At 54.6% G+C, this 23,375-nt stretch overlaps 1 protein-coding gene across 12 annotated transcripts in view; it reads left to right on the top strand.

Annotated features, from left to right (window-relative positions):
• Positions 1-23,375, top strand: part of HYDIN (HYDIN axonemal central pair apparatus protein) — a 141,816-nt gene that overhangs the window by 39,721 nt on the left and 78,720 nt on the right. For all 12 annotated transcript variants that reach the window (XR_013221719.1, XM_077288948.1, XM_077288954.1 and 9 more), the window contains 15 exons: positions 11,049-11,284; positions 13,393-13,493; positions 13,564-13,699; positions 13,771-13,935; positions 15,915-16,067; positions 16,736-16,974; positions 17,910-18,150; positions 18,246-18,389; positions 18,472-18,603; positions 19,910-20,211; positions 20,319-20,369; positions 20,458-20,524; positions 20,880-20,948; positions 21,052-21,261; positions 21,751-21,903. Coding sequence is in view for 11 of the 12 variants with exons in the window: in XM_077288948.1 (XP_077145063.1) it covers positions 11,049-11,284; positions 13,393-13,493; positions 13,564-13,699; positions 13,771-13,935; positions 15,915-16,067; positions 16,736-16,974; positions 17,910-18,150; positions 18,246-18,389; positions 18,472-18,603; positions 19,910-20,211; positions 20,319-20,369; positions 20,458-20,524; positions 20,880-20,948; positions 21,052-21,261; positions 21,751-21,903 (2,399 nt within the window). In the remaining variant the exon portion in view is untranslated. The remainder of the gene's footprint in view (positions 1-11,048; positions 11,285-13,392; positions 13,494-13,563; positions 13,700-13,770; positions 13,936-15,914; positions 16,068-16,735; positions 16,975-17,909; positions 18,151-18,245; positions 18,390-18,471; positions 18,604-19,909; positions 20,212-20,318; positions 20,370-20,457; positions 20,525-20,879; positions 20,949-21,051; positions 21,262-21,750; positions 21,904-23,375) is intronic.

Here is a 23,375-nt window from a genome sequence, read left to right as displayed (position 1 = left end):
ATCCTCTGTCTGCCTGTATGTAACACAGAGTACTCTGTCTACCTGTATAAAACACCATATCCTCGTCTGCTTGTATGTAACACTGAGTAGTCCGTCTGCCAGTATATAACACCATATTCTCTGTCTTCATGTATGTAGCACCGAGTACTCCATCTACCTGTATATAACACCATATCCTCCGTCTGCCTGTATGTAACACCAAGTACTGTGTCTACCTGTATAAAACACCATATCCTCGTCTGCTTGTATGTAACACCGAGTACTCCGTCTGCCTGTATATAACACCATGTCCTCCGTCTGCCTGTATGTTACACCGAGTACTCAGTCTACCTGTATATAACACCATATCCTCTGTCTGCCTGTATGTTACACCGAGTACTCCGTCTACCTGTATATAACACCATATCCTCCGTCTGCCTGTATATAACACCATGTCCTCTGTCTGCCTGTATGTAACACCGAGTACTCCGTCTACCTGTATATAACACCATATCCTCTGTCTGCCTGTATGTAACACCGAGTACTCCGTCTACCTGTATAAAACATATCCTCGTCTGCTTGTATGTAACACCGAGTACTCCGTCTGCCTGTATATAACACCATATTCTCTGTCTTCATGTATGTAACACCGAGTACTCTGTCTACCTGTATATAACACCATATCCTCTGTCTGCCTGTATGTAGCACCGAGTACTCCATCTACCTGTATATAACACCATCTCCTCCGTCTGCCTGTATGTAACACCGACTACTCTGCCTGTCTGTATATAACCACTCTCTACAGTGCGGCACCGCCCTGCATCTCCTCATCTCTGTCTACCACCTACCTGTCCTCTCCACAGTGCTGCACCACCCTACATCTCATCTCTGTCTACCACCTACCCGTCCTCTCCACAGTGCTGCACTGCCCTACATCTACTCTTCAACTCTGTCTACCATCTACCTTTTGTGGCGAAACGCTACCTGAGTGTGTTGGGGGACACTCGCTTGGCATGGGATTTAAGCAACAGTCTATTCCGGTTTATTAAGCGTCATAAACCATAAAACAAACAGTTCATTATTTACATTAACGGAACACATTAACCATCGATAGTCTGTTCCAATGGCAAATCCGTGTCTGCCCGTAACCCCTTGTTGCCTGGAGTTACCTTATAGGATCTCCGGCTCCATATACTGACTCCTGCCAGTGCTGGTACACAGGGGAAAGCTGCCTCACTGGGATCACTGTCCTTGTGACCAGGGCACCTCGGATAGTCCAGACCCACAGTAGGAACTGTAGCCTCCTCAACACAGAAGCCGTCACAGGTTCTGTAGTTGCAGCCTCTCCATGCGCTTTCAGGAAGTCCAATCACAGGCACTTTCAACACACAGGCCATCAGTCCATGATCTTACCAGGTGCTTGCAGGACTCCAGTCCAACCCAGGACAATCCAACACCCTGACCATTCCAGGACTCACACTCTTATCAGGTGCTTGCAGGACTCCAGTCCATACCAGGACAATCCAACACCTCGTCCACTAAGTCCATGGTCTCAGGTGCTTCCAGGAAGACTCCACTCACAGGAGCTTCCAACACCGACCATCCAGGACCTTACACAGGAACCATGTGACCCACACCCTGGTCACATTACATACCTGTAACCACTCTCCTGGGTGGGAGTGTGGGTGTGTGTGGCTAGTTTGACCCTCCCATCTCTCATAACTAGCCCTGCCAATCTCCCATTAGAACTACACAATCACACATGGGACTACAGGTCCCAGCACACCAACTTAAAGGGCCACTGTCACCCCCCCCCAGCCGTTATAAACTAAAAGAGCCACCTTGTGCAGCAGTAATGCTGCAGTCTAACAAGGTGGCTCTTTTAGTTTTTGATTCATTTATTACCTCAATAAAGCGTTTTAAAAATTGTCTACAAATACCAGATATTGTACCTGGAGGCGGTCCGAATCGTCCTCTATGAATCTCCCAACTGCCGTCACTCTTCTCTTCAGGGGCGATGGTCGCCGCCCCCTTCGCGCTGTTGCTTCTTAAATCCGGCGCCTGCGCTGTGCGTGCCTGCCTGGGGCCTGCGCAGTCTTCATTGTCAGTCACAGCTCAGACGCAGGGTGCCTGACTGCGCCTGTGCGGGCAGTGCGGCCACCCTGTTCCTGAATCCCCACCCCGCACTGTGTTATTCATTATGCACAGTGCGGGGCTGGGGTTCCTGGGCATGCGCACTGCGCTTGTCAGACGCTCCCCCGGTCCCCTGCCTTCCAGCGTTGTTCTTTGTGGCTGTTCAAAACGTCGGCAATGAAACCTGTATATTCCGGCAATGCTGGAAGGCGGGGGACCGGGGGAGCATCTGACAAGCGCAGTGCGCATGCCCAGGAACCCCAGCCCCGCACTGTGCATAATGAATAACACAGTGCGGGCCCCAGGCAGGCACGCACAGCGCAGGCGCCGGATTTAAGAAGCAACAGCGCTCAGGGGGCGGCGACCATCGCCCCTGAAGAGAAGAGTGACGGCAGTTGGGAGATTGATAGAGGACGATTCGGACCGCCTCCAGGTACAATATCTGGTATTTGTGGCCAATTTTTAAAATGCTTTATTGAGGTAATAAATGAATCAAAAACTAAAAGAGCCACCTTGTTAGACTGCAGCATTACTGCTGCACAAGGTGGCTCTTTTAGTTTATAACGGCTGGGGGGGGGTGACAGTGGCCCTTTAACTGCAGATTGACAGCGCAGAGTGACCTCCTCTGCGACACACATACCAGCCATTTATAATCCTGCCGGACTTTCTCTCATCACCGTTATGCCTCCAAGCGCATCTTGAAGCGCACACACAGCGCCCCCTGGCTGTAACATTGGTCACTGCACCACACTTTCCTCTCCACAGTGCTGCACCGCCCTACATCTCTTCTCTGTCTACCACCTATCTGTCCTCTCCACAGTGCTGCACTGTCTTACATCTATTCCTCATCTCTGTCTACCACCTACCCATCCTCTCCACAGTGCTGCACTGCCCTACATCTACTCCTCATCTGTCTACCACCTACCTGTCCTCTCCACAGTGCTGCACTACCCTACATCTCCTCCTCATCTCTGTCTACCACCTACCCTTCCGCTCCACAGTGCTGCACCACCCTACATCTACTCCTCATCTCTATATACTACCTACCTGTCCTCTCCACAGTGCTGCACTGCCCTACATCTCCTCCTCTTCTCTGTCTACCACCTACCCGTCCTCTCCACAGTGCTGCACTACCCTACATCTCTTCATCTCTAACACCTACCTGTCCTCTCCACAGTGCTGCACTGCCCTACATCTACTCCTCATCTGTCTTCCACCTACCTGTCCTCTCCACAGTGCTGCACTACCCTACATCTCCTCCTCATCTCTGTCTACCACCTACCCTCCCGCTCCACAGTGCTGCACCACCCTACATCTACTCCTCATCTCTATATACTACCTACCTGTCCTCTCCACAGTGCTGCACTGCCCTACATCTCCTCCTCTTCTCTGTCTACCACCTACCCGTCCTCTCCACAGTGCTGCACTACCCTACATCTCTTCATCTCTAACACCTACCTGTCCTCTCCACAGTGCTGCACTGCCCTACATCTCCTCCTCATCTCTGTCTACCACCTACCCGCCTTCTCCACAGTGCTGCACTGCCCTACATCTCTTCATCTCTAACACCTACCTGTCCTCTCCACAGTGCTGCACCGCCCTACATATCCTCCTCATCTCTGTCTACCACCTACTCTTCCGCTCCACAGTGCTGCACCACCCTACATCTACTCTTCATCTCTATTTACTACCTACCTGTCCTCTCCACAGTGCTGCACTGCCCTACATCTCCTCCTCATCTGTCTACCACCTACCCGTCCTCTCCACAAGTGCTGCACCGCCCTACATCTACTCCTCATCTCTGTCTACCACCTACCTGTCCTCACCACAGTGCTGCACCGCCCTACATATCCTCCTCATCTCTGTCTACCACCTACCCGTCCTCTCCACAGTGCTGCACTGCCCTACATGTCCTCCTCATCTCTGTCTACCATCTACCTGTCCTCTCCTCAGTGCTGCACCGCCCTGCATCTCCTCATCTGTCTACCACCTACCTGTCTTCTCCATAGTGCTGCACTGCCCTACATCTCCTCCTCATCTGTCTACCACCTACCCGTCCTCTCCACAAGTGCTGCACCGCCCTACATATCCTCCTCATCTCTGTCTACCACCTACCCGTCCTCTCCACAGTGCTGCACTGCCCTACATGTCCTCCTCATCTCTGTCTACCACCTACCCGTCCTCTCCACAGTGCTGCACTGCCCTACATGTCCTCCTCATCTCTGTCTACCATCTACCTGTCCTCTCCTCAGAGCTGCACCGCCCTGCATCTCCTCCTCATCTCTGTCTACCACCTACCTGTCTTCTCCACAGTGCTGCACTGCCCTACATCTCCTCATCTCTGTCTACCACCTAGGCGTCCTCTCCACAGTGCTGCACTGCACTACATCTCATCTGTCTACCACCTACCTGTCTTCTCCACAGTGCTGCACTGCCCTACATCTCCTCATCTCTGTCTACCACCTAGCCGTCCTCTCCACAGTGCTGCACTGCACTACATCTCATCTGTCTACCACCTACCTGTCCTCTCCACAGTGCTGCACTGCACTACATCTCCTCATCTATCTACCACCTACCTGTCCTCTCCACATTGCTGCACCGCCCTACATCTACTCCTTATCTGTCTACCACCTACCCGTCCTCTCCACAGTGCTGCACCGCCCTACATATCCTCCTCATCTCTGTCTACCACCTACCCGTCCTCTCCACAGTGCTGCACTGCACTACATCTCATCTGTCTACCACCTACCTGTCCTCTCCACAGTGCTGCACTGCACTACATCTCCTCATCTATCTACCACCTACCTGTCCTTTCCACATTGCTGCACCGCCCTACATCTACTCCTTATCTGTCTACCACCTACCTGTCCTCTCCACAGTGCTGCACCGCCCTACATATCCTCCTCATCTCTGTCTACCACCTACCCGTCCTCTCCACAGTGCTGCACTGCCCTACATATCCTCCTCATCTGTCTACCACCTACCCGTCCTCTCCACAGTGCTGCACTGCCCTATATCTCCTACTCATCTCTGTCTACCACCTACCCATCCTCGCCATAGTGCTGCACTGCCCTACATCTCCTCCTCTTCTCTGTCTACCACCTACCTGTCCTCTCCATAGTGCTGTACTGCCCTATATCTCCTCCTCTTCTCTGTCTACCACCTACCTGTCTTCTCCACAGTGCTGCACTGCCCTGCCCTACATCTCCTCATCTCTGTCTACCACCTACCCGTCCTCTCCACAGTGCTGCACCACCCTACATCTCCTCATCTCCATCTACCACCTACCAATCCTCTCCATAGTGCTGCCCTGCCCTACATCTCCTCCTCATCTCTGTCTACCACCTACCTGTCCTCTCCACAGTGCTGCACTGCCCTACATCTCCTCCTCATCTCTGTCTACCACCTACCCGTCCTCTCCACAGTGCTGCATTGCACTACATCTCCTCATCTGTCTACCACCTACCTGTCCTCTCCACATTGCTGCATCGCCCTACATCTACTCATCTAGGTCTACCACCTACCTGTCCTCTCCACAGTGCTGCACTGCCCTACATCTCCTCCTCATCTCTGTCTGCCACCTACCTGTCCTCTCCACAGTGCTGCACCACCCTACATATCCTCCTCATCTCTGTCTACCACCTACCCGTCCTCTCCACAGTGCTGCACTGTCCTAATTCTCCTCATCTCTGTCTATAACCTACCTGTCCTCTCCACAGTGCTGCACCGCCCTACATCTACTCATCTAGGTCTACCACCTACCTGTCCTCTCCACAGTGCTGCACTGCCCTACATCTCCTCATCTCTGTCTACCACCTACCTGTCCTCTCCACAGTGCTGCACCACCCTACATATCCTCCTCATCTCTGTCTACCACCTACCCGTCCTATCCACAGTGCTGCACTGCACTACATCTCCTCATCTGTCTACCACCTACCCGTCCTCTCCACAGTGCTGCACTGCCCTACATCTCCACATCACTGTCTACCACCTACCCGTCCTCTCCACAGTGCTGCACTGTCCTACATCACCTCATCTCTGTCTACCACCTACCTGTCCTCTCCACAGTGCTGCACTGCCCTACATCTCTTCATATCTCTCTACCACCTACCCGTCCTGTCCACAGTGCTGCGTTGCCCTACATCTCCTCCTCATCTCTGTTTACCACTTACCCGTCCTCTCCACAGTGCTGCACTGCCCTATATCTCCTCATCTCTGTCTACCACCTACCCATCCTCGCCATAGTGCTGCACTGCCCTACATCTCCTCCTCTTCTCTGTCTACGACCTACCCGTCCTCTCCACAGTGCTGCACTGCCCTACATCTCCTCCTTATCTCTGTCTACCACCTACCCATCCTCGCCATAGTGCTGCACTGCCCTACATCTCCTCTTCTCTGGCTACCACCTACCTGTCCTCTCCACAGTGCTGCACCATCCTACATCTCTCCTCATCTGTGTACCATCTGCCTGTCCTCTCCACAGTGCTGCACCATCCTACATATCTCCTCACTTGTGTACCACCTACCCAACCTCTCCACAATGCTGCACTGCCCTACATCTCCTCCTCATCTCTGTCTACCACCTACCCGTCCTCTACACAGTGCTGCACTTCCCTACATCTCCTCCTCATCTGTCTACCCCCTACCCGTCCTCTCCACAGTGCTGCACTGCCCTACATCTCCTCATCTCTGTCTACCACCTACCCGTCCTCTACACAGTGCTGCACTGCCCTACATCTCCTCCTCATCTCTGTCTACCACCTACCCGTCCTCTCCATAGTGCTGCACTGCCCTACATCTCCTCATCTGTCTACCACCTACCCATCCTCTCCATAGTGATGACCTGCCCTACATCTCCTCCTCATCTCTGTCTACCACCTACCCGTCTTCTCCACAGTGCTGCACTGCCCTACATCTCCTCCTCATCTCTGTCTACCACCTACTCATCCTCTCCATAGTGCTGCACTGCCCTACATCTCCTCCTCATCTCTGTCTACCACCTACCTGTCTTCTCCACAGTGCAGCACTGCCCTACATCTCATCTCTGTCTACCACCTACCCATCCTCTCCACAGTGTTGCACCACCCTACATCTCCTCATCTCTGTCTACCACCTACCCGTCCTCTCCACAGTGCTGCACTGCCCTACATCTACTCCTCATCTCTGTCTACCACCTACCTGTCCTCTCCACAGTGCTGCACCGCCCTACATCTCCTCATCTCCATCTACCACCTACCCGTCCTGTCCACAGTGCTGCACTGCCCTACATCTACTCCTCATCTCTGTCTACCACCTACCTGTCCTCTCCACAGTGCTGCACCGCCCTACATCTCCTCATCTCCATCTACCACCTACCTGTCCTCTCCACACTGCTGCACTGCCCTACATCTCCTCATCTCTGTACCACCTACCCGTCCTCTCCATAGTGCTGCACTGCCCTACATCTCCTCCTCATCTCTGTACCACCTACCCGTCCTCTTCATAGTGCTGCACTGCCCAACATCTCCTCCTCATCTCTGTCTGTCACTTTTCCTTCCTCTTTGATCTGGTTATGATCTAAGGCTATGTGCACACTCTGCGGCGTGCTCTGCGGGTTCTCCCGCAGCGGAATTGATAAATCTGCAGGGCAAAACTGCTGCGGTTATCCCTGCAGATTTATCGCGGTTTGTTTTGCGATTTCCGCTGCGGGATTACTCCTATACTATTGATGCTGCGTATGCAGCAATATGCAGCATCAATAGTAATGGTAAAAATAATAAAAATTGGTTATACTCACCCTCTGCGGTCCGGATCTCCTCGGCGCTGCACGCGGCGCTCCGGTTCCAAAGATGCTGTGCCGAGAAGGACCTTCGTGACGTCACGGTCATGTGACCACGACGTCACCGCAGGTCCTGCTCGCACAGCAACCAGACCGGACGGCCGCGTGCAGCGCTGAGAGGTGAGTATAGCATCATTTTTTATTTCAATTCTTTTTTTTTTTTACACTATTTATGCTTCCCAGGGCCTGGAGGAGAGTCTTCTCTCCTCCACCCCGGGTACCACCCGCACATTATCCGCTTACTTCCCGCATCGTGGGCACAGCCCCATGCGGGAAGTTAGCGGTTCAATGCATTCCTATGGGTGCAGAATCGCTGCGATTCTGCACAAAGAAGTGACATGCTGCGGGTTGTAAACCGCTGCGTTTCTGCGCGGTTTTTCCCGCAGCATGTGCACTGCGGTTTGCGGTTTCCATAGGGTTTACATGTTAATGTAAACGCTATGGAAACTGCTGCGGACCCGCAGCATCAAAATCGCCGCGGATCCGCGGTAAAAACCGCGAAGTGTGAACATGGCCTCAGACTAACGTCTTTGAGATCTTCTCTTGTGCTGCACCAGTTCTTTGGAATCCACTACTCCAGACAATCGGGTTAATTTGCCGTCTCCTCATAGATTTTATTCCCTTGTTATAATAACCTCCTGTTAGTGGTGAATTGTTGATTAGTTTTTGATCTGTGATGTCTGATTTCCTTTCTAAGTGTATGGAAAGATTGGTGCAGTGCTGCGGTATGTGCCGGTGTGTGTGTGTGTGTGTGTGTGTGTGTGTGTGTGTGTGTGTGTGTGTGTGTGTGTGTGTGTGTGTATATGTATATATATATATATACACATATACACTCACCGGCCACTTTATTAGGTACACCTGTCCAACTTCTTGTTAACACTTAATTTCTAATCAGCCAATCACATGGCGGCAACTCAGTGCATTTAGGCATGTAGACATGGTCAAGACAATCTCCTGCAGTTCAAACCGAGCATCAGTATGGGGAAGAAAGGTGATTTGAGTGCCTTTGAACGTGGCATGGTTGTTGGTGCCAGAAGGACTGGTCTGAGTATTTCAGAAACTGCTGATCTACTGGGATTTTCACGCACAACCATCTCTAGGGTTTACAGAGAATGGTCCGAAAAAGAAAAAAAATCCAGTGAGCGGCAGTTCTGTGGGCGGAAATGCCTTGTTGATGCCAGAGGTCAGAGGAGAATGGGCAGACTGGTTCGAGCTGATAGAAAGGCAACAGTGACTCAAATCGCCACCCGTTACAACCAAGGTAGGCCTAAGAGCATCTCTGAACGCACAGTGCGTCGAACTTTGAGGCAGATGGGCTACAGCAGCAGAAGACCACACCGGGTACCACTCCTTTCAGCTAAGAACAGGAAACTGAGGCTACAATTTGTACAAGCTCATCGAAATTGGACAGTAGAAGATTGGAAAAACGTTGCTTGGTCTGATGAGTCTCGATTTCTGCTGCGACATTCGGATGGTAGGGTCAGAATTTGGCGTAAACAACATGAAAGCATGGATCCATCCTGCCTTGTATGGAGCATCTTTGGGATGTGCAGCCGACAAATCTGCGGCAACTGTGTGATGCCATCATGTCAATATGGACCAAAATCTCTGAGGAATGCTTCCAGCACCTTGTTGAATCTATGCCACGAAGAATTGAGGCAGTTCTGAAGGCAAAAGGGGGTCCAACCCGTTACTAGCATGGTGTACCTAATAAAGTGGCCGGTGAGTGTGTATATATATATATATATATCAACTATATAATTGTCTAATGGGTACTTCCGTCTGTCCTTCTGTCTGTAACGGTTATTCGTTCGCTGATCAGCGACGCGCACAGTCCGGAATAAAATGGCCGCTCCTTACTCCCCGCACTGCCTGCCCGGCGCCCGCATACACCCCTACGGTCTGCCCTCACACAGGGTTAATGGCAACGGTAACGAACCGCGTTATGCCGCGGTGTAATGCAGTCCGTTACCGCTGCTATTAACCCTGTGTGACCATCTTTTTACTATTCGTGCTGCCTATGCGGCATGAACAGTAAAACCATCTAATGTTAAAAATAATTAAAAAAAAATAAAAAATCGTTATATGCTCACCGTCCGTCGGCCCCCTGATCGACAACAGGCCTTTCCCGGTCGCGACGCTCCGCTGTCCGCTCCATGCTGCGATCTTGCGAGATGATGACGTAGCGGTCTCGCGAGACCGCTACGTCATCATCTCGCGAGACCGCAATGCACTCTTGGGACCGGAGCGCACCAGCAGCGACGGTAACCGCTTCGCCGGAAGGTGAGTATATAACTCTTTTTTATTTTATTTCTTTTTTTTAACAGCCATATGATGCCCTTTTTAAGCTGTGTCATACGTGGATGGGCAGTATACTACATAGCTGGGCAATATACTATGTGGCTCTACTGTATACTACGTCCCTGGTCAATATACTATGTGGCTCTGCTGTATACTACGTCCCTGGGCAATATACTACGTTGCTGGGCAATATACTACGTTGCTGGGCAATATACTACGTTGCTGGGCAATATACTACGTTGCTGGGCAATATACTACGTGGCTGGGCAATATACTACGTGGCTGGGCAATATACTACGTGGCTGGGCAATATACTACGTGGCTGGGCAATATACTACGTGGCTGGGCAATATACTACGTGGCTGGGCAATATACTACGTGGCTGGGCAATATACTACGTGGCTGGGCAATGTACTATGTGGCTGGGTAATATACTATGTGGCTGGGTAATATACTATGTGGCTGGGTAATATACTATGTGGCTGGGCAATATACTATGTGGCTGGGCAATGTACTATGTGGCTGGGCAATGTACTATGTGGCTGGGTAATATACTATGTGGCTGGGTAATATACTATGTGGCTGGGTAATATACTATGTGGCTGGGTAATATACTATGTGGCTGGGCAATATACTATGTGGCTGGGCAATATACTATGCGGACATACATATTCTAGAATACCCGATGCGTTAGAATCGGGCAACCATCTAGTGTGGAGAGAGAGAGAGAGAGAGAGAGACCCTATTCTTGAGAGGGAGAGGGATATACTCGTGCCCTATTCTTGAGCTTTCAGATGGAAATCTTGTTTTTTTCCAGGGTTTCCAGAAACACTCTCCTGTTCCCTGAATAACACATCTCTGGTTCCCATGAGCTTCAGTCTGCGGGTCCCTGGAGATGGCAGTGGGGACCCCAGCATCACCAGTCACAGCCACATCCTTGGAGACCAGGACGCACCATGGAGAAGACAGCAGCATGGAGGCCGGAGACCTCGGGAATTCACCATTACTCCCTCCACAGGAACCATCCGCTCCCAAGGCCTCCTGGACATAGAGGTACGGGCGATGTGCCCCTGATGTTCCCTGATTTGGCCACGGTTTCTGATGGTGGCATTTTCTCATGGTGGCCTTCGGCGGTGACATACAGACCCAGGAATGTGACGAGTGCTGGTTTGTATGTCACAGACCGTTGCTTGTAGTAAATGCTCAGGTGGATCTGTGCTGTACGGGGTGTAGTTGTGGCGGAAGCAGCGGCTAGAGCGGTGCACACTGCTGGCAGCTCCCTCTCTCACAGCAGTTCCCCTAACCCCTGTCTTTGCAAATGTCATGTATTCGGCTCCACGACCTTCCTCCAGAAAGGGGGTCCTGATTTATTGGTTCTCACTGTGCCAGGATATTATTTAGTTTGGTGTTTAAACTGTGCCCGAATGTCAGAAAGCTCTTCTGAGCCAGGAAAATATGGGGACTGACGTGAGTCCATGTCTATCAATAACAGATGTGTGCGGAGCTGGCACCTGGGGGGCGCACGGCGGTGCGCGGCTCTGAAAACTTCCCAGAATGTAAGTGCAGATGGCTGCACCCCCGTACCTGTCCTTTCCCTGGTAACCGCTGCCATTACTTGCATTATGTATCCCGTCAGTCATGCCCCTGCCCTTGGCACTGTGTACCCGCTGCTGGTGCAGGAGACTGTTCTTCATTATAAATTATTCCTGAATCACTAACAGCTGAGCCCTGCTCTGTGCCATCAGCCAATTCCCGCTCTGTGCCATCAGCCCGGCCCCGCTCTGTGCCATCAGCCGGGCCCCGCTCTGTGCCGTCAGCCCGGCACCACTCTGTTCCATCAGCCAGGTACCGTTCTGTGCACTTAGCTGGGCCCCGCTCTGTGCACTCAGCCGGGCACCGCTCTGTGCCATCAGCCGGGCCCCGCTCTGTGTCATCAGCCGGGCCCCGCTCTGTGTCATCAGCCGGGCCCCGCTCTGTGTCATCAGCCGGGCCCCGCTCTGTGTCATCAGCCGGGCCCCGCTCTGTGTCATCAGCCGGGCCCCGCTCTGTGTCATCAGCCGGGCCCCGCTCTGTGTCATCAGCCGGGCCCCGCTCTGTGTCATCAGCCGGGCCCCGCTCTGTGCTCTCAACCGGTTACCGCTCTGTGTCATCAGCCGGGCCCCGCTCTGTGTCATCAGCCGGGCCCCGCTCTGTGTCATCAGCCGGGCCCCGCTCTGTGCTCTCAACCGGTTACCGCTCTGTGTCATCAGCCGGGCACCGCTCTGTGTCATCAGCCGGGCCCCGCTCTGTGCCATCAGCCGGGCCCCGCTCTGTGCCTTCAGCCGGGCCCCGCTCTGTGCCATCAGCCGGGCCCCGCTCTGTGTCATCAGCCGGGCCCCGCTCTGTGCACTCAGCCGGGCCCCGCTCTGTGCCATCAGCCGGGCTCCGCTCTGTGCCATCAGCCCGGCACCTCTCTGTGCCATCAGCCGGGCCCCGCTCTGTGCCATCAGCCCGGCCCCGCTCTGTGCCATCAGCCGGGCCCCGCTCTGTGCCATCAGCCGGGCCCCGCTCTGTGCACTTAGCCGGGCCCCGCTCTGTGCACTCAGCCAGGCACCGCTCTGTGCCATCATCCGGGCCCCGCTCTGTGCTCTCAGCCGGGTACCGCTCTGTGCCATCAGCCGGGCCCCGCTCTGTGCCATCAGCCGAGCCCCGCTCTGTGCCATCGGCCGTGCCCCGCTCTGTGCCCTCGGCTGGACACTGCTTTGTACCATAACCCGGGCCCTGCTCTGTGGCTTCAGCCGAGCACCGCTCTGTGTAGTAGTCAGCGGATCGTCCCACCCTCTGTGGAGTGTAGTAGTCAGCGGATCGTCCCACCCTCTGTGGGGTGTAGTAGTCAGCGGATCGTCCCATCCTCTGTGGGGTGTAGTAGTCGGCGGATCGTCCCACCCTCTGTGGGGTGTAGTAGTCGGCGGATCGTCCCACCCTCTTTGGGGTGTAGTAGTCGGCGGATCGTCCCACCCTCTGTGGGGTGTAGTAGTCAGCGGATCGTCCCACCCTCTGTGTGGTGTAGTAGTCGGCGGATCGTCCCACCCTATGTGGGGTGTAGTAGTCCTGGTGAATCACGGCCTCCTTGCCCACCGGCGTCTTCTGGCCTCAGCTCCAGGTTTGGCTTTATTTTCTAGGTCACCCTATGCTCCAACACAGTGAAGAAGTACGAGCTGGCCCTGGTGGTGGACGTGGACGGCATCGGAGAGGAGGTCTTGGCTCTACCAGTGACGGGCAGGTAATTTGGGCATGTGCCGTATGTGTCTCTGACACCCCTAGTGTGGGTGCTGACGTTGTCTCCTGCCCAGGTGCCTGGTGCCGCCATTATTTCTGGAGAACATTGCTGTCACATATAATCGCTGCTTCCTTGGATTCCCGTATGAAAGGACCGTGACCCTGCGCAATCCCAGCGGCCTCCGGGGATGTTATGTCTTCCTGCCGCAGGTACGTCCTTGCCCTCTGCGGTAACTCCTCCTAGAGGAAGTAACTGATCAGCTGCCGCTTCATCTTTACAGGGGTCCGACTCTTCCTGTAGGGTCTTGTATGACAGCCCGCAGCCACCGGGGATCATAGAAGCACACGGCAGCGTGGACATCCCGATAGTGCTGCGAGCCCAGCAGATCGGGGAGCTGAGCGCGAGGGCTCACATTGCCGTGTATGGAAGCCCCCAGCCACCACTGGTACCGCTGCCACCATCACTGCCCCTTACTATTCACCAGCAGTGCCCACCTCTTTATTATGGGGAACCCCACATCTCCATTCCCAAGCAGCCCCTCAATACATACTTTGCTATGTACCGCCAGACCGGGTAATCAGTGCAGGGCCCCAGACCGGGTAATCAGTGCAGGGCCCCAGACCGGGTAATCAGTGCAGGGCCCCAGACCGGGTAATCAGTGCAGGGCCACATACCGGGTAATCAGTGCAGAGCCACATACCGGGTAATCAGTGCAGGGCCACATACCGGGTGATCAGTGCAGGGCCCCAGACTGGGTAATCAGTGCAGGGCCCCAGACCGGGTAATCAGTGCAGGGTCACATACCGGGTAATCAGTGCAGGGTCACATACCGGGTAATCAGTGCAGGGCCCCAGACCGGGTAATAAGTGTAGGGTCACATACCGGGTAATCAGTGCAGGGTCACATACCGGGTAATCAGTGCAGGGCCTCAGACCGGGTAATCAGTGCAGGGCCACATACCGACTAATCAGTGCAGGGCCCCAGACCGGGTAATAAGTGCAGGGTCACATACCGAGTAATCAGTGCAGGGCCCCAGACCGGGTAATCAGTGCAGGGTCACATACCGGGTAATCAGTGCAGGGTCACATACCGGGTAATCAGTGCAGGGCCTCAGACCGGGTAATCAGTGCAGGGCCACAGACAAGTAATCAGTGCAGGGCCACATACCGACTAATCAGTGCAGGACCCCAGACCGGGTAATAAGGCTACGTTCACATTTGCGTTGTGCGCCGCAGCGTCGGCGCCGCAACGCACAACGCAAACAAAAACGCAGCAAAACGCATGCACAACGCTGCGTTTTGCGCCGCATGCGTCCTTTTTTTCATTGATTTTTGACGCAGCAAAAATGCAACTTGCGTCCTCTGCGCCCAGACGCGGGCGCCGCAGGGACGCATGCGGCGCAAAACGCAAGTGCGACGCATGTCCATGCGCCCCCATGTTAAATATAGGGGCGCATGACGCATGCGGCGACGCTGCGGCGCCCGACGCTGCGGCGCACACCGCAAATGTGAACGTAGCCTAAGTGCAGGGTCACATACCGAGTAATCAGTGCAGGGCCCCAGACCGGGTAATCAGTGCAGGGCCCCAGACCGGGTAATCAGTGCAGGGTCACATACCGGGTAATCAGTGCAGGGCCACATACCGGGTAATCAGTGCAGGGCCCCAGACCGGGTAATCAGTGCAGGGCCCCAGACCGGGTAATCAGTGCAGGGCCCCAGACCGGGTAATCAGTGCAGGGCCCCAGACCGGGTAATCAGTGCAGGGCCCCAGACCGGGTAATCAGTGCAGGGCCCCAGACCGGGTAATCAGTGCAGGGCCATATACCGGGTAATCAGTGCAGGGCCCCAGACCGGGTAATCAGTGCAGGGCCACATACCGGGTAATCAGTGTAGGGCCACATACCGGGTAATGAGTGCAGGGCCCCAGACCGGGTAATCAGTGCAGGGCCCCAGACCGGGTAATCAGTGCAGGGTCACATACCGGGTAATCAGTGCAGGGTCACATACCAGGTAATGAGTGCAGGGCCCCAGACCGGGTAATCAGTGCAGAGCCACATACCGGGTAATCAGTGCAGAGCCACATACCGGGTAATCAGTTGCAGAGCACAGCCGAGTGCGCAGACCTCAGCTATGGCGTCCTGTAGTGTGAGACCTCTTGTCTGGTTCTTGTTCTCTTCATACATGAAAGTCTGGAGGCCTCCATTAGGGTTAGGGTTAGCTGTGGTCGAGGGGTGCGGATGGTGACCCCTGGGATATGCGCTGTGTGAGTCTGGCGGAAGCTCTGATGATAACCTCACTGCACTGGATGGGGGGGTATCATGACGGTCCTGAGTGGGGGTCTCCAGCCCAGTAATTCCTCTCTGGTTGCTGCAACCCCTTCTGTTACTGGTGCTGGGAGGTTTTTCACACATCTTGTCTTTCATAGGACGTCCGTCTGCTGTGCATCGGCGAGGGGCCCGTCGTCCATGTTGATCCTAGTGAGGTGGATTTTGGTGATATTCCAGTTCTCACAGATGTTTTAAGAACAGTTCGTCTATGTAACCAGTCTCAGATCCCCGCTCACTTCCAAGCCACTATGGTAGGTGCAGAACCAGCGGGCCAGTCAGGGACCACCTGACATTATGTAGACCGGGCTCTTCTGCGTAAACCTACCTCCACCCTTTGTGAATGAGTACGAGGTTCAGCAGTGACGGCCCTGTTCTTACTTACTTCTGATAAGACTTCTCTTCTGCTTTCTGAGTTCTAATGGAGACTGATAAATACCCCAGGCAATGAAGCTGCGGACCCCCCTGATGAGGGCTAACTACCAACATCAATGAATAGTCTCTAGTGGAAAATATCGGGAACCTCAAACCCCCCTCACCCGTTCTTAACAAAACTATCCTGTCATAAAGTCCACTACCCTCACCCCCATCCTGCCCCTCGGTGTCCCTGTCACCCCCATTCTGCCCCTCGGTGTCTTCGTCACCACCATCCTGTCCCTCGGAGTCCCTGTCACCCCCATCCCACCCCTCGGTGTCCCTGTCACCCCCATCCTGCCCTTCAGTGTCCTCGTCACCACCATCCTGCTTCTCTTTGTTTTCGTCACCCTCATCCTGCCCCTCGATGTCCCTGTCACCCCCCATCCTGCCCCTCGGTGTGTCCTCGTCTCCACCATCCTGCCCCTCTTTGTTTTCGCCACCCTCATCCTGCCAGGAGTCGTTCCTGAATTTTGAGCTGTCTCTTCCTCTGTTGTCTTGTTCACAGACGCGGAAGCGCTCTCTATGGCGAGTGGAGCCGAGCTGTGGGGAAGTTCTTCCAGAAGGTGAGGTCCATCTGACACTTGTAGCCTTTCTGGATGACACCGTGGCCTTCAGAGACACCGTCCAGCTGCTCATAATGGACAGCAGCACCTATCTGATCCCAGTGTTTGCGGTGGGCACCGGGACCACCATCGTCACTGACCGGCCACTCGCTCCAGTGGTGAATTTGGGGGCACATTTCAGGTACAGGGACCCTATGATCTAGGAATGATCAGCTGAGATGTAGAGACAGAGAGACAGACCGACGCAGAGAAACAGACCGACGCAGAGAGGCAGACCGACGCAGAGAGGCAGACCGACGCAGAGAGAGGCAGACCGACGCAGAGAGAGGCAGACCGACGCAGAGAGAGGCAGACCGACGCAGAGAGAGGCAGACCGACGCAGAGAGAGGCAGACCGACGCAGAGAGAGGCAGACCGACGCAGAGAGAGGCAGACCGACGCAGAGAGAGACAGACCGATGCAGAGAGAGGCAGACCGACACAGAGAGACAGACCGACGCAGAGAGACAAACTGACAATCTGGTGTCATTGGAAAGTTTGTGTTGGGTTCCGGCTCTAGTGGGGGGTGGGTCACTTTCCAGCTTGGCTGCCTTCTCTATTGTTTGGGGGTTTCGGTGACACCGGAGCCTTTGTGTCGATGTGAACCTGATGCCGGTATTAGATGCCACTGAACCCGACCCTCGCTGGCCAGGGATGAGGCTGGGGGCACGGCCGCGGTGAGGCAGCCCCTGATCCATGCCACTGCCAGTCTCCCATTGCTGCTCCTTGTCATCGTCTTTGTCCTGCACTCGGCCGAGTATAATGGCAGCCGTGGAAGAGAACACCAGCGTAACTTCATCCGAGCGCCCGGCCGTAACTCAAGAAGCTGCCGAGAGCGTAACCCTAGAGCAGCGTGACCCTGCCCGCTATTCTGCAACACCGAGCAGATGGTGGTCACCCCGACTCCTATTGCGTACTCTTTTGTGATGCTGTGCGCAGCGCCTCCTTCACTATCGCTGTATTTCTGGTCTCTGTGTCCTCCTCTGCCGCGGTGGCAACGTTGAGGAGGAGCAGGCTGTGTGCGCCGTTCCTACTGCCGTGCTGCCATGTAACGCACCTCTGTCCTCATCTTCATGCAGCGCTGGACCCTGCCGCTACCACTTCACCATGACGAACCGCGGGCGTCGCACTCACCAGCTGTACTGGATGACAGAGGGATTCCCTCAGTTCAGCAAAAGACCGCAACTTCCAAGCCTTAAACCCGGGGCCCCTAATCCTGAGTCCCAGGGCCCCGTGTTCAGACTGCTCCCATCACGAATGGAGCTAAATCCGGGGCAGAGCATTGATGTGGTGCTAGAGGGGTCCTCAGCCACCCCAAAGGTGAGCCGTAGCCATCGGTGCCTCGGGGCGCACATGGAGGGGCGTTGTGGCCGGTCCATCCGCGGACTGACCCTGTCCCCCCTCTTGTGTTGCAGATGGTGAAGGAGCGACTGCTAGGACAGGCCATTATAGGTAAACAGTCTGGGAAGGAAAAAATCCTGGCGGCCGATGTGATCTGTGAGTTCATTGCTCCTGTGCTTCATCTGTCCAAGCACAGGCTGCACTTCTATGTGGAGAAGGTGAGGCACTGCTCGCTGTTATCAGCCAGCCTCCAGCACCCAGTGCTCCTCGGGTCACTTACCATGTCCTGTGCCTTTTCAGCTACCAGAAGAAGAGCTAAAGGAGAAGTGCGAGTCTGTGATCCTGAGAAACGTGTCCTCGCTGCCTCTGACAATCCTCCTCTCCCTGAAGCCTCCGTTCTCCCTCTGCCACAGCGGTGCCGTCCAGGAGGAGGTAGTGCCCGGCGCTAGTGCCCAACAGTAGTCCCTGGCAGTAGTGCCCAACAGTAGTCCCTGGCAGTAGTGCCCAATAGTAGTCCCTGGCAGTAGTGCCCAATAGTAGTCCCCGGCAGTAGTGCCCAACAGTAGTCCCTGGCAGTAGTGCCCAACAGTAGTCCCCGGCAGTAGTGCCCAACAGTAGTCCCCGGCAGTAATGCCCAACAGTAGTCCCCGGCAGTAGTGCCCAACAGTAGTCCCCGGCAGTAGTGCCCAACAGTAGTCCCCGGCAGTAGTGCCCAACAGTAGTCCCCGGCAGTAGTGCCCAACAGTAGTCCCCGGCAGTAGTGCCCAACAGTAGTCCCCGGCAGTAGTGCCCAACAGTAGTCCCCGGCAGTAGTGCCCAACAGTAGTCCCCGGCAGTAGTGCTCAACAGGAGACCCCGGCAGTATTGCTCAACAGGAGTCCCCGGCAGTATTGCTCAACAGTAGTCCCCGGCAGTAGTGCTCAACAGTAGTCCCCGGCAGTAGTGCTCAACAGTAGTCCCCGGCAGTAGTGCTCAATAGGAGTCCCCGGCAGTAGTGCTCAACAGGAGTCCCCGGCATTACTGTAGCCGAGTCTCCTTACACAGGGGAGAGAAAGGAACTTTCTTCAGTTCTCTCTTTTGTGCAGTTTCATTGGGCACCAGTGCCCCAAAACTCCACCCAGTCAGCACCAGTGCCCCAAAACTCACCGCCAGTCAGGACCAGTGCCCCAAAAGTCACCCCTAGTCAGCACTAGTTCCCCAAATCTCACCGTCACTCTGCACCAGTGCCCCAAAACTCCCCGACAGTCAGAACCAGTGCCCCAAAACTCGGCACCAGTGCCCCAAAACTCCCTGACAGTCAGAACCAGTGCCCCAAAAGTCACTGCCAGTCAGAACCAGTGCCCCAAAACTCCCCGACCGTCAGAACCAGTGCCCCAAAACTCCCCTCCAGTCAGAACCAGTGCCCCAAAACTCAGCACCAGTTCTCCAAAACTCCCCCCAGTCATTGTCAGTGCTGTAAAACTCCCCCCAGTCATCATCAATGCCCCTCTCTGGTCGATGGGAGGACACCCTTTCTGCCGCTAGAGTGGTCTCAGGTCCTGATCTTGGGGGCACGGACACACGGGAATCAGTCGTGCACAGAGGTCGGGGGAGCGTGGCGGCTCTGTAATTTTGCGCTTCCCTTCTCAGCTTATTGCTCATGTCCGGCACCTCCTGCTTTTTTGTCCTGCAGCAGGAAGGGTTCGGGTGGATTTTCTGCCGTTTCCCCACAATGTGGTGACCTCTGTTTCCCCTCCAGAGTCCTCTGTGCCTGGACACGGATGAAGAAGTGGAGCTGACCATCAGATTTGACCCGACTTTCATTGATGATCTCCAAAGCCAAGTCCTGGAGTCGGTGGTGTCCATCGGCTTCGCTGAGCACCCACACACGGAGCACGTCACCCTGCAGGCGGAGGTGCACTTCCCCAACCTCCACTTCCCCCAATCTCACATCCACTTTGGCTGCATCCTCAATGACACGGAGCTGACTCGAGAGCTGGAGGTGACCAACGTCAGCCCGCTGCCCGTGCAGTACCGCTGGACCTTCATGTCGGAGGGCAGGTGAGGCCCTGATGACGCCCCCATCTCCTCCGGACCTGCTCTCCCTCTATTCCTCTGCCTTCTTTGCTGGATGTGGAGTGATTGGTGTCGACCGCTCTGTTTTGCAGATTGCCGGACCCTGGTGACCATGCTGGAGAAGACCCTGATCCATCTGGAGGGTGGGAGTCACCACATACATGATCCGCACTCACGATGTCAGCTCCTGGTGGGTGATAAAACCATCTAATGACTCTTTCTAATCTCCAGGCAACGTGAACTCGACAAGTCAAGAGCTCCTGTCCCCGCGACCTGCGCCCAAACCCCGCAGCCAGAGGTAGGGTCCTGTGTTCTCTTCTGTCTCCTCCGTGGATCGCACCCTGGCCGTGGCTCGAGGGTGATCACGCTCCGCAGCAAGGCCACGTATTGCCGTCCATGCTCGCACAGAAGCCTGATGAGCTCCTCAGGCCACACGTTAGATGGCGGTCAGCCGCTCTCTCTGCCGCTCCCCTTGTGCACACTCAGCGGGACAGAGCATGCACGGGTTCCCAGTAGGAGGCTAGACGTCTGCTGGCAGGTTATTTCCTTCACCAAATAAGAGTTGGGGACAATAAAATCCAGAATCCCCCCTGGGGGCTTCCCATGTGGCCGAGCTGCTTCTCTCTTCCTCATCTCATCTCCTCGGTTTTCAGTCTGTGACATCGGGCACTGGAGATGGCGTAATGGTGGCAGAAGAACGCGGGACCACCGGAGTAGAGGAGGTATGCGGGGTCATGGTGTCTGCCCCCTGTAATTTCCCCACCGCTGAGGGTTCGCTTCTCCTGTTATTTCTCACCACCGGGGGTCTCTGATGTTCTTCTGCAGGTGTTTGACGTTCTTCCTCAGTTTGGGACCCTGCAGCCGGGAGAGAGTCAGGTCGTGTCATTTACATTCTATGGCCACACAGGCGTCAGCGGCGGGGTCCGGGCCCTGTGTATGGTTTATGGGGGGCCCATGTATGAAATCAGCCTGTATGGTGAAGCCTCGCTCGTCAGCTATGATCTGAGCACCAGAGAAATCGACTTTGGAGTCCAGGTAACATGGAGCACGTGTGGCAGGAGCGGGGGGATGGCGGCCGGTGTGCGTGTCCTAGCCGTGACACTGGGGCACACGCATGTGCTAACCTGCACATATAGACGGGGTATGATGCGGACAGTGGGGGTAACACACGGGCATGGCCAGCGGCGGGGAGGGTGTGCGACGCGGGGGTTGTGGTGGGGAGGGGGGATGACGCGGGGGTTGAGGGGGGGACGACGCGGGGGTCACTTCTGGCAGAGGGGAGGTGGGGGTGACCCGGGGGTCACTGCTGGCGGAGGGGAGGTGGGGGGTGACGCGGGGGTCACTGATGGCGGAGGGGAGGTGGGGGCGACGCGGGGGTCACTGCTGGCAGAGGGGAGGTGGGGGTCACTGCTGGCGAAGGGGAGTTGGGGGCGATGCGGGGGTCACTGCTGGCGGAGGGGAAGGGCATGCTTCATAGGGTACCTGAGGCTGAGCATTATGGGTGACAGCTGTTTGTTTTCACAGGTGATTGACCGGGTGGCCGAGGCCCAGATTGTCCTCAGGAACACGGGGAGGGTCGGCTTCCCATTTACTGTGCTGCAGCAGAGAGCGGAGGGGCAGCAGCAGAGAGCTGAGGGGCAGCCGTGCCCCGCGGAGCCGCACATCCAGCCCCAGAGTGTGAGTGCGCCCTCGGCTCTGCCCACGGCCGCTGGTTATTATTATTATACAGGACTGTTGGGCTCCGGCTCTGCCTGCCGCCTACGTGTCCTTACATGACCCCAGCATTAGCAGAGCGCACAGTACCGACATCATAGTGGCCAGTCCCTCACTAGAAGATGCGGACGATGGTGCTGCACCCGGAACCTCGCTGTTATAGCGGGATGGATGTGTGGACGGCTGTCACGAATCCACACCGCTGCCGCCAATTTGTCACGATTCACACCGTGACCGTCAGCCCTAAGTCACGGATCGGGGTGACTTTAGGCCAACAGACGGCTATCACATGTGCAGGGGCGCTTATCTTCGTTATCCCTCCACTGCTACAATGTGATGGAAAAAAAACACACACAAGGTTATTGACCTCTTAGTTTACAGCAGGGGCTTATTTTAGGTATCCCACTGCTCTTCAATATACCAGGAACTGCAGGGATTTATGTATGTCCCACTTACAGTTCCACTTAAAACTTGCAGCTCTCTGGCGCCCCCCTTACTCTCAGGTCAGATTAGGTACTGCACCTAGGATAATTAGTCGTCAGAAAGACTGCCTGCTATGTACTGGCTATTGGGCACGCTGCAGCGAGGCGATATAAATACTCCCACTCAGGCAGGAACAATAATTATCAACGCCACAGTCGCTACAACGACCCCCAAAGGCCCGCACACGGTATGCTGCCACCAGCTTCGATTAAACGGGTCCGAAGCTAACCCAAAACAGTAGCGTAATTCCCTTCAGAAGGCTTAAGGTACGTTTTAGAACAGGAAGAACGAACTAGTAATTTAAATATTTAACTCCAAAAGTTTAAGGCAGTGTTTATATAAAAATATTACAAGGATGTTACAAAATGAGACAATTGCAAATATGTACAAGGTAATAATAAAACAAACGGATTAAATGAGGAATAACACTTACATGTGTTCAGATCATTTGAGGCAACCAGGCTAGTGGGCGGAGTTCCCAAATGTCCCAATTCATCAGGGTTCTGGAGTAAGATCAGGCTCACACAGACTCCAGCAGACAGACTCACCGCAGGCTGGGGTGCCTGGCAGAATTCTAGCTCAGCCTGATGACATCATAAAAAGGGTTGGTTTTCCCAGACCCTCCTATCTCTTCAGTTTAACTAAAGAAAACCTAAATTTGTCTAATGCCTATAACTCCGCTACAGAACATGTCATAGTCATAACAAACCCAGCATTCATCTCGTATTAACATTGGCATTCTAATGAGATCAAATATGTCCTATTTGTGATGCATAATTACAGAGAAATCCCTACTTTTTACCTGATGGAGTGTGAAGCTCATGTTTAGAGTGGCTGACCGAACCGCCGATGAACGTTAACAATATGTATTTTTCCTTTTTCTAGCCTACATCGTTGGCCCAATATCTTACAATATTATGACAAAGAGCCTCATGTTTTAAAAGCGAGATCAG

Source organism: Ranitomeya variabilis, chromosome 2 (genome assembly GCF_051348905.1).
Source record: "Ranitomeya variabilis isolate aRanVar5 chromosome 2, aRanVar5.hap1, whole genome shotgun sequence".
Classification (NCBI taxonomy): domain Eukaryota; kingdom Metazoa; phylum Chordata; class Amphibia; order Anura; family Dendrobatidae; genus Ranitomeya; species Ranitomeya variabilis.
This window is presented reverse-complemented; position numbering and strand designations above follow the sequence as displayed.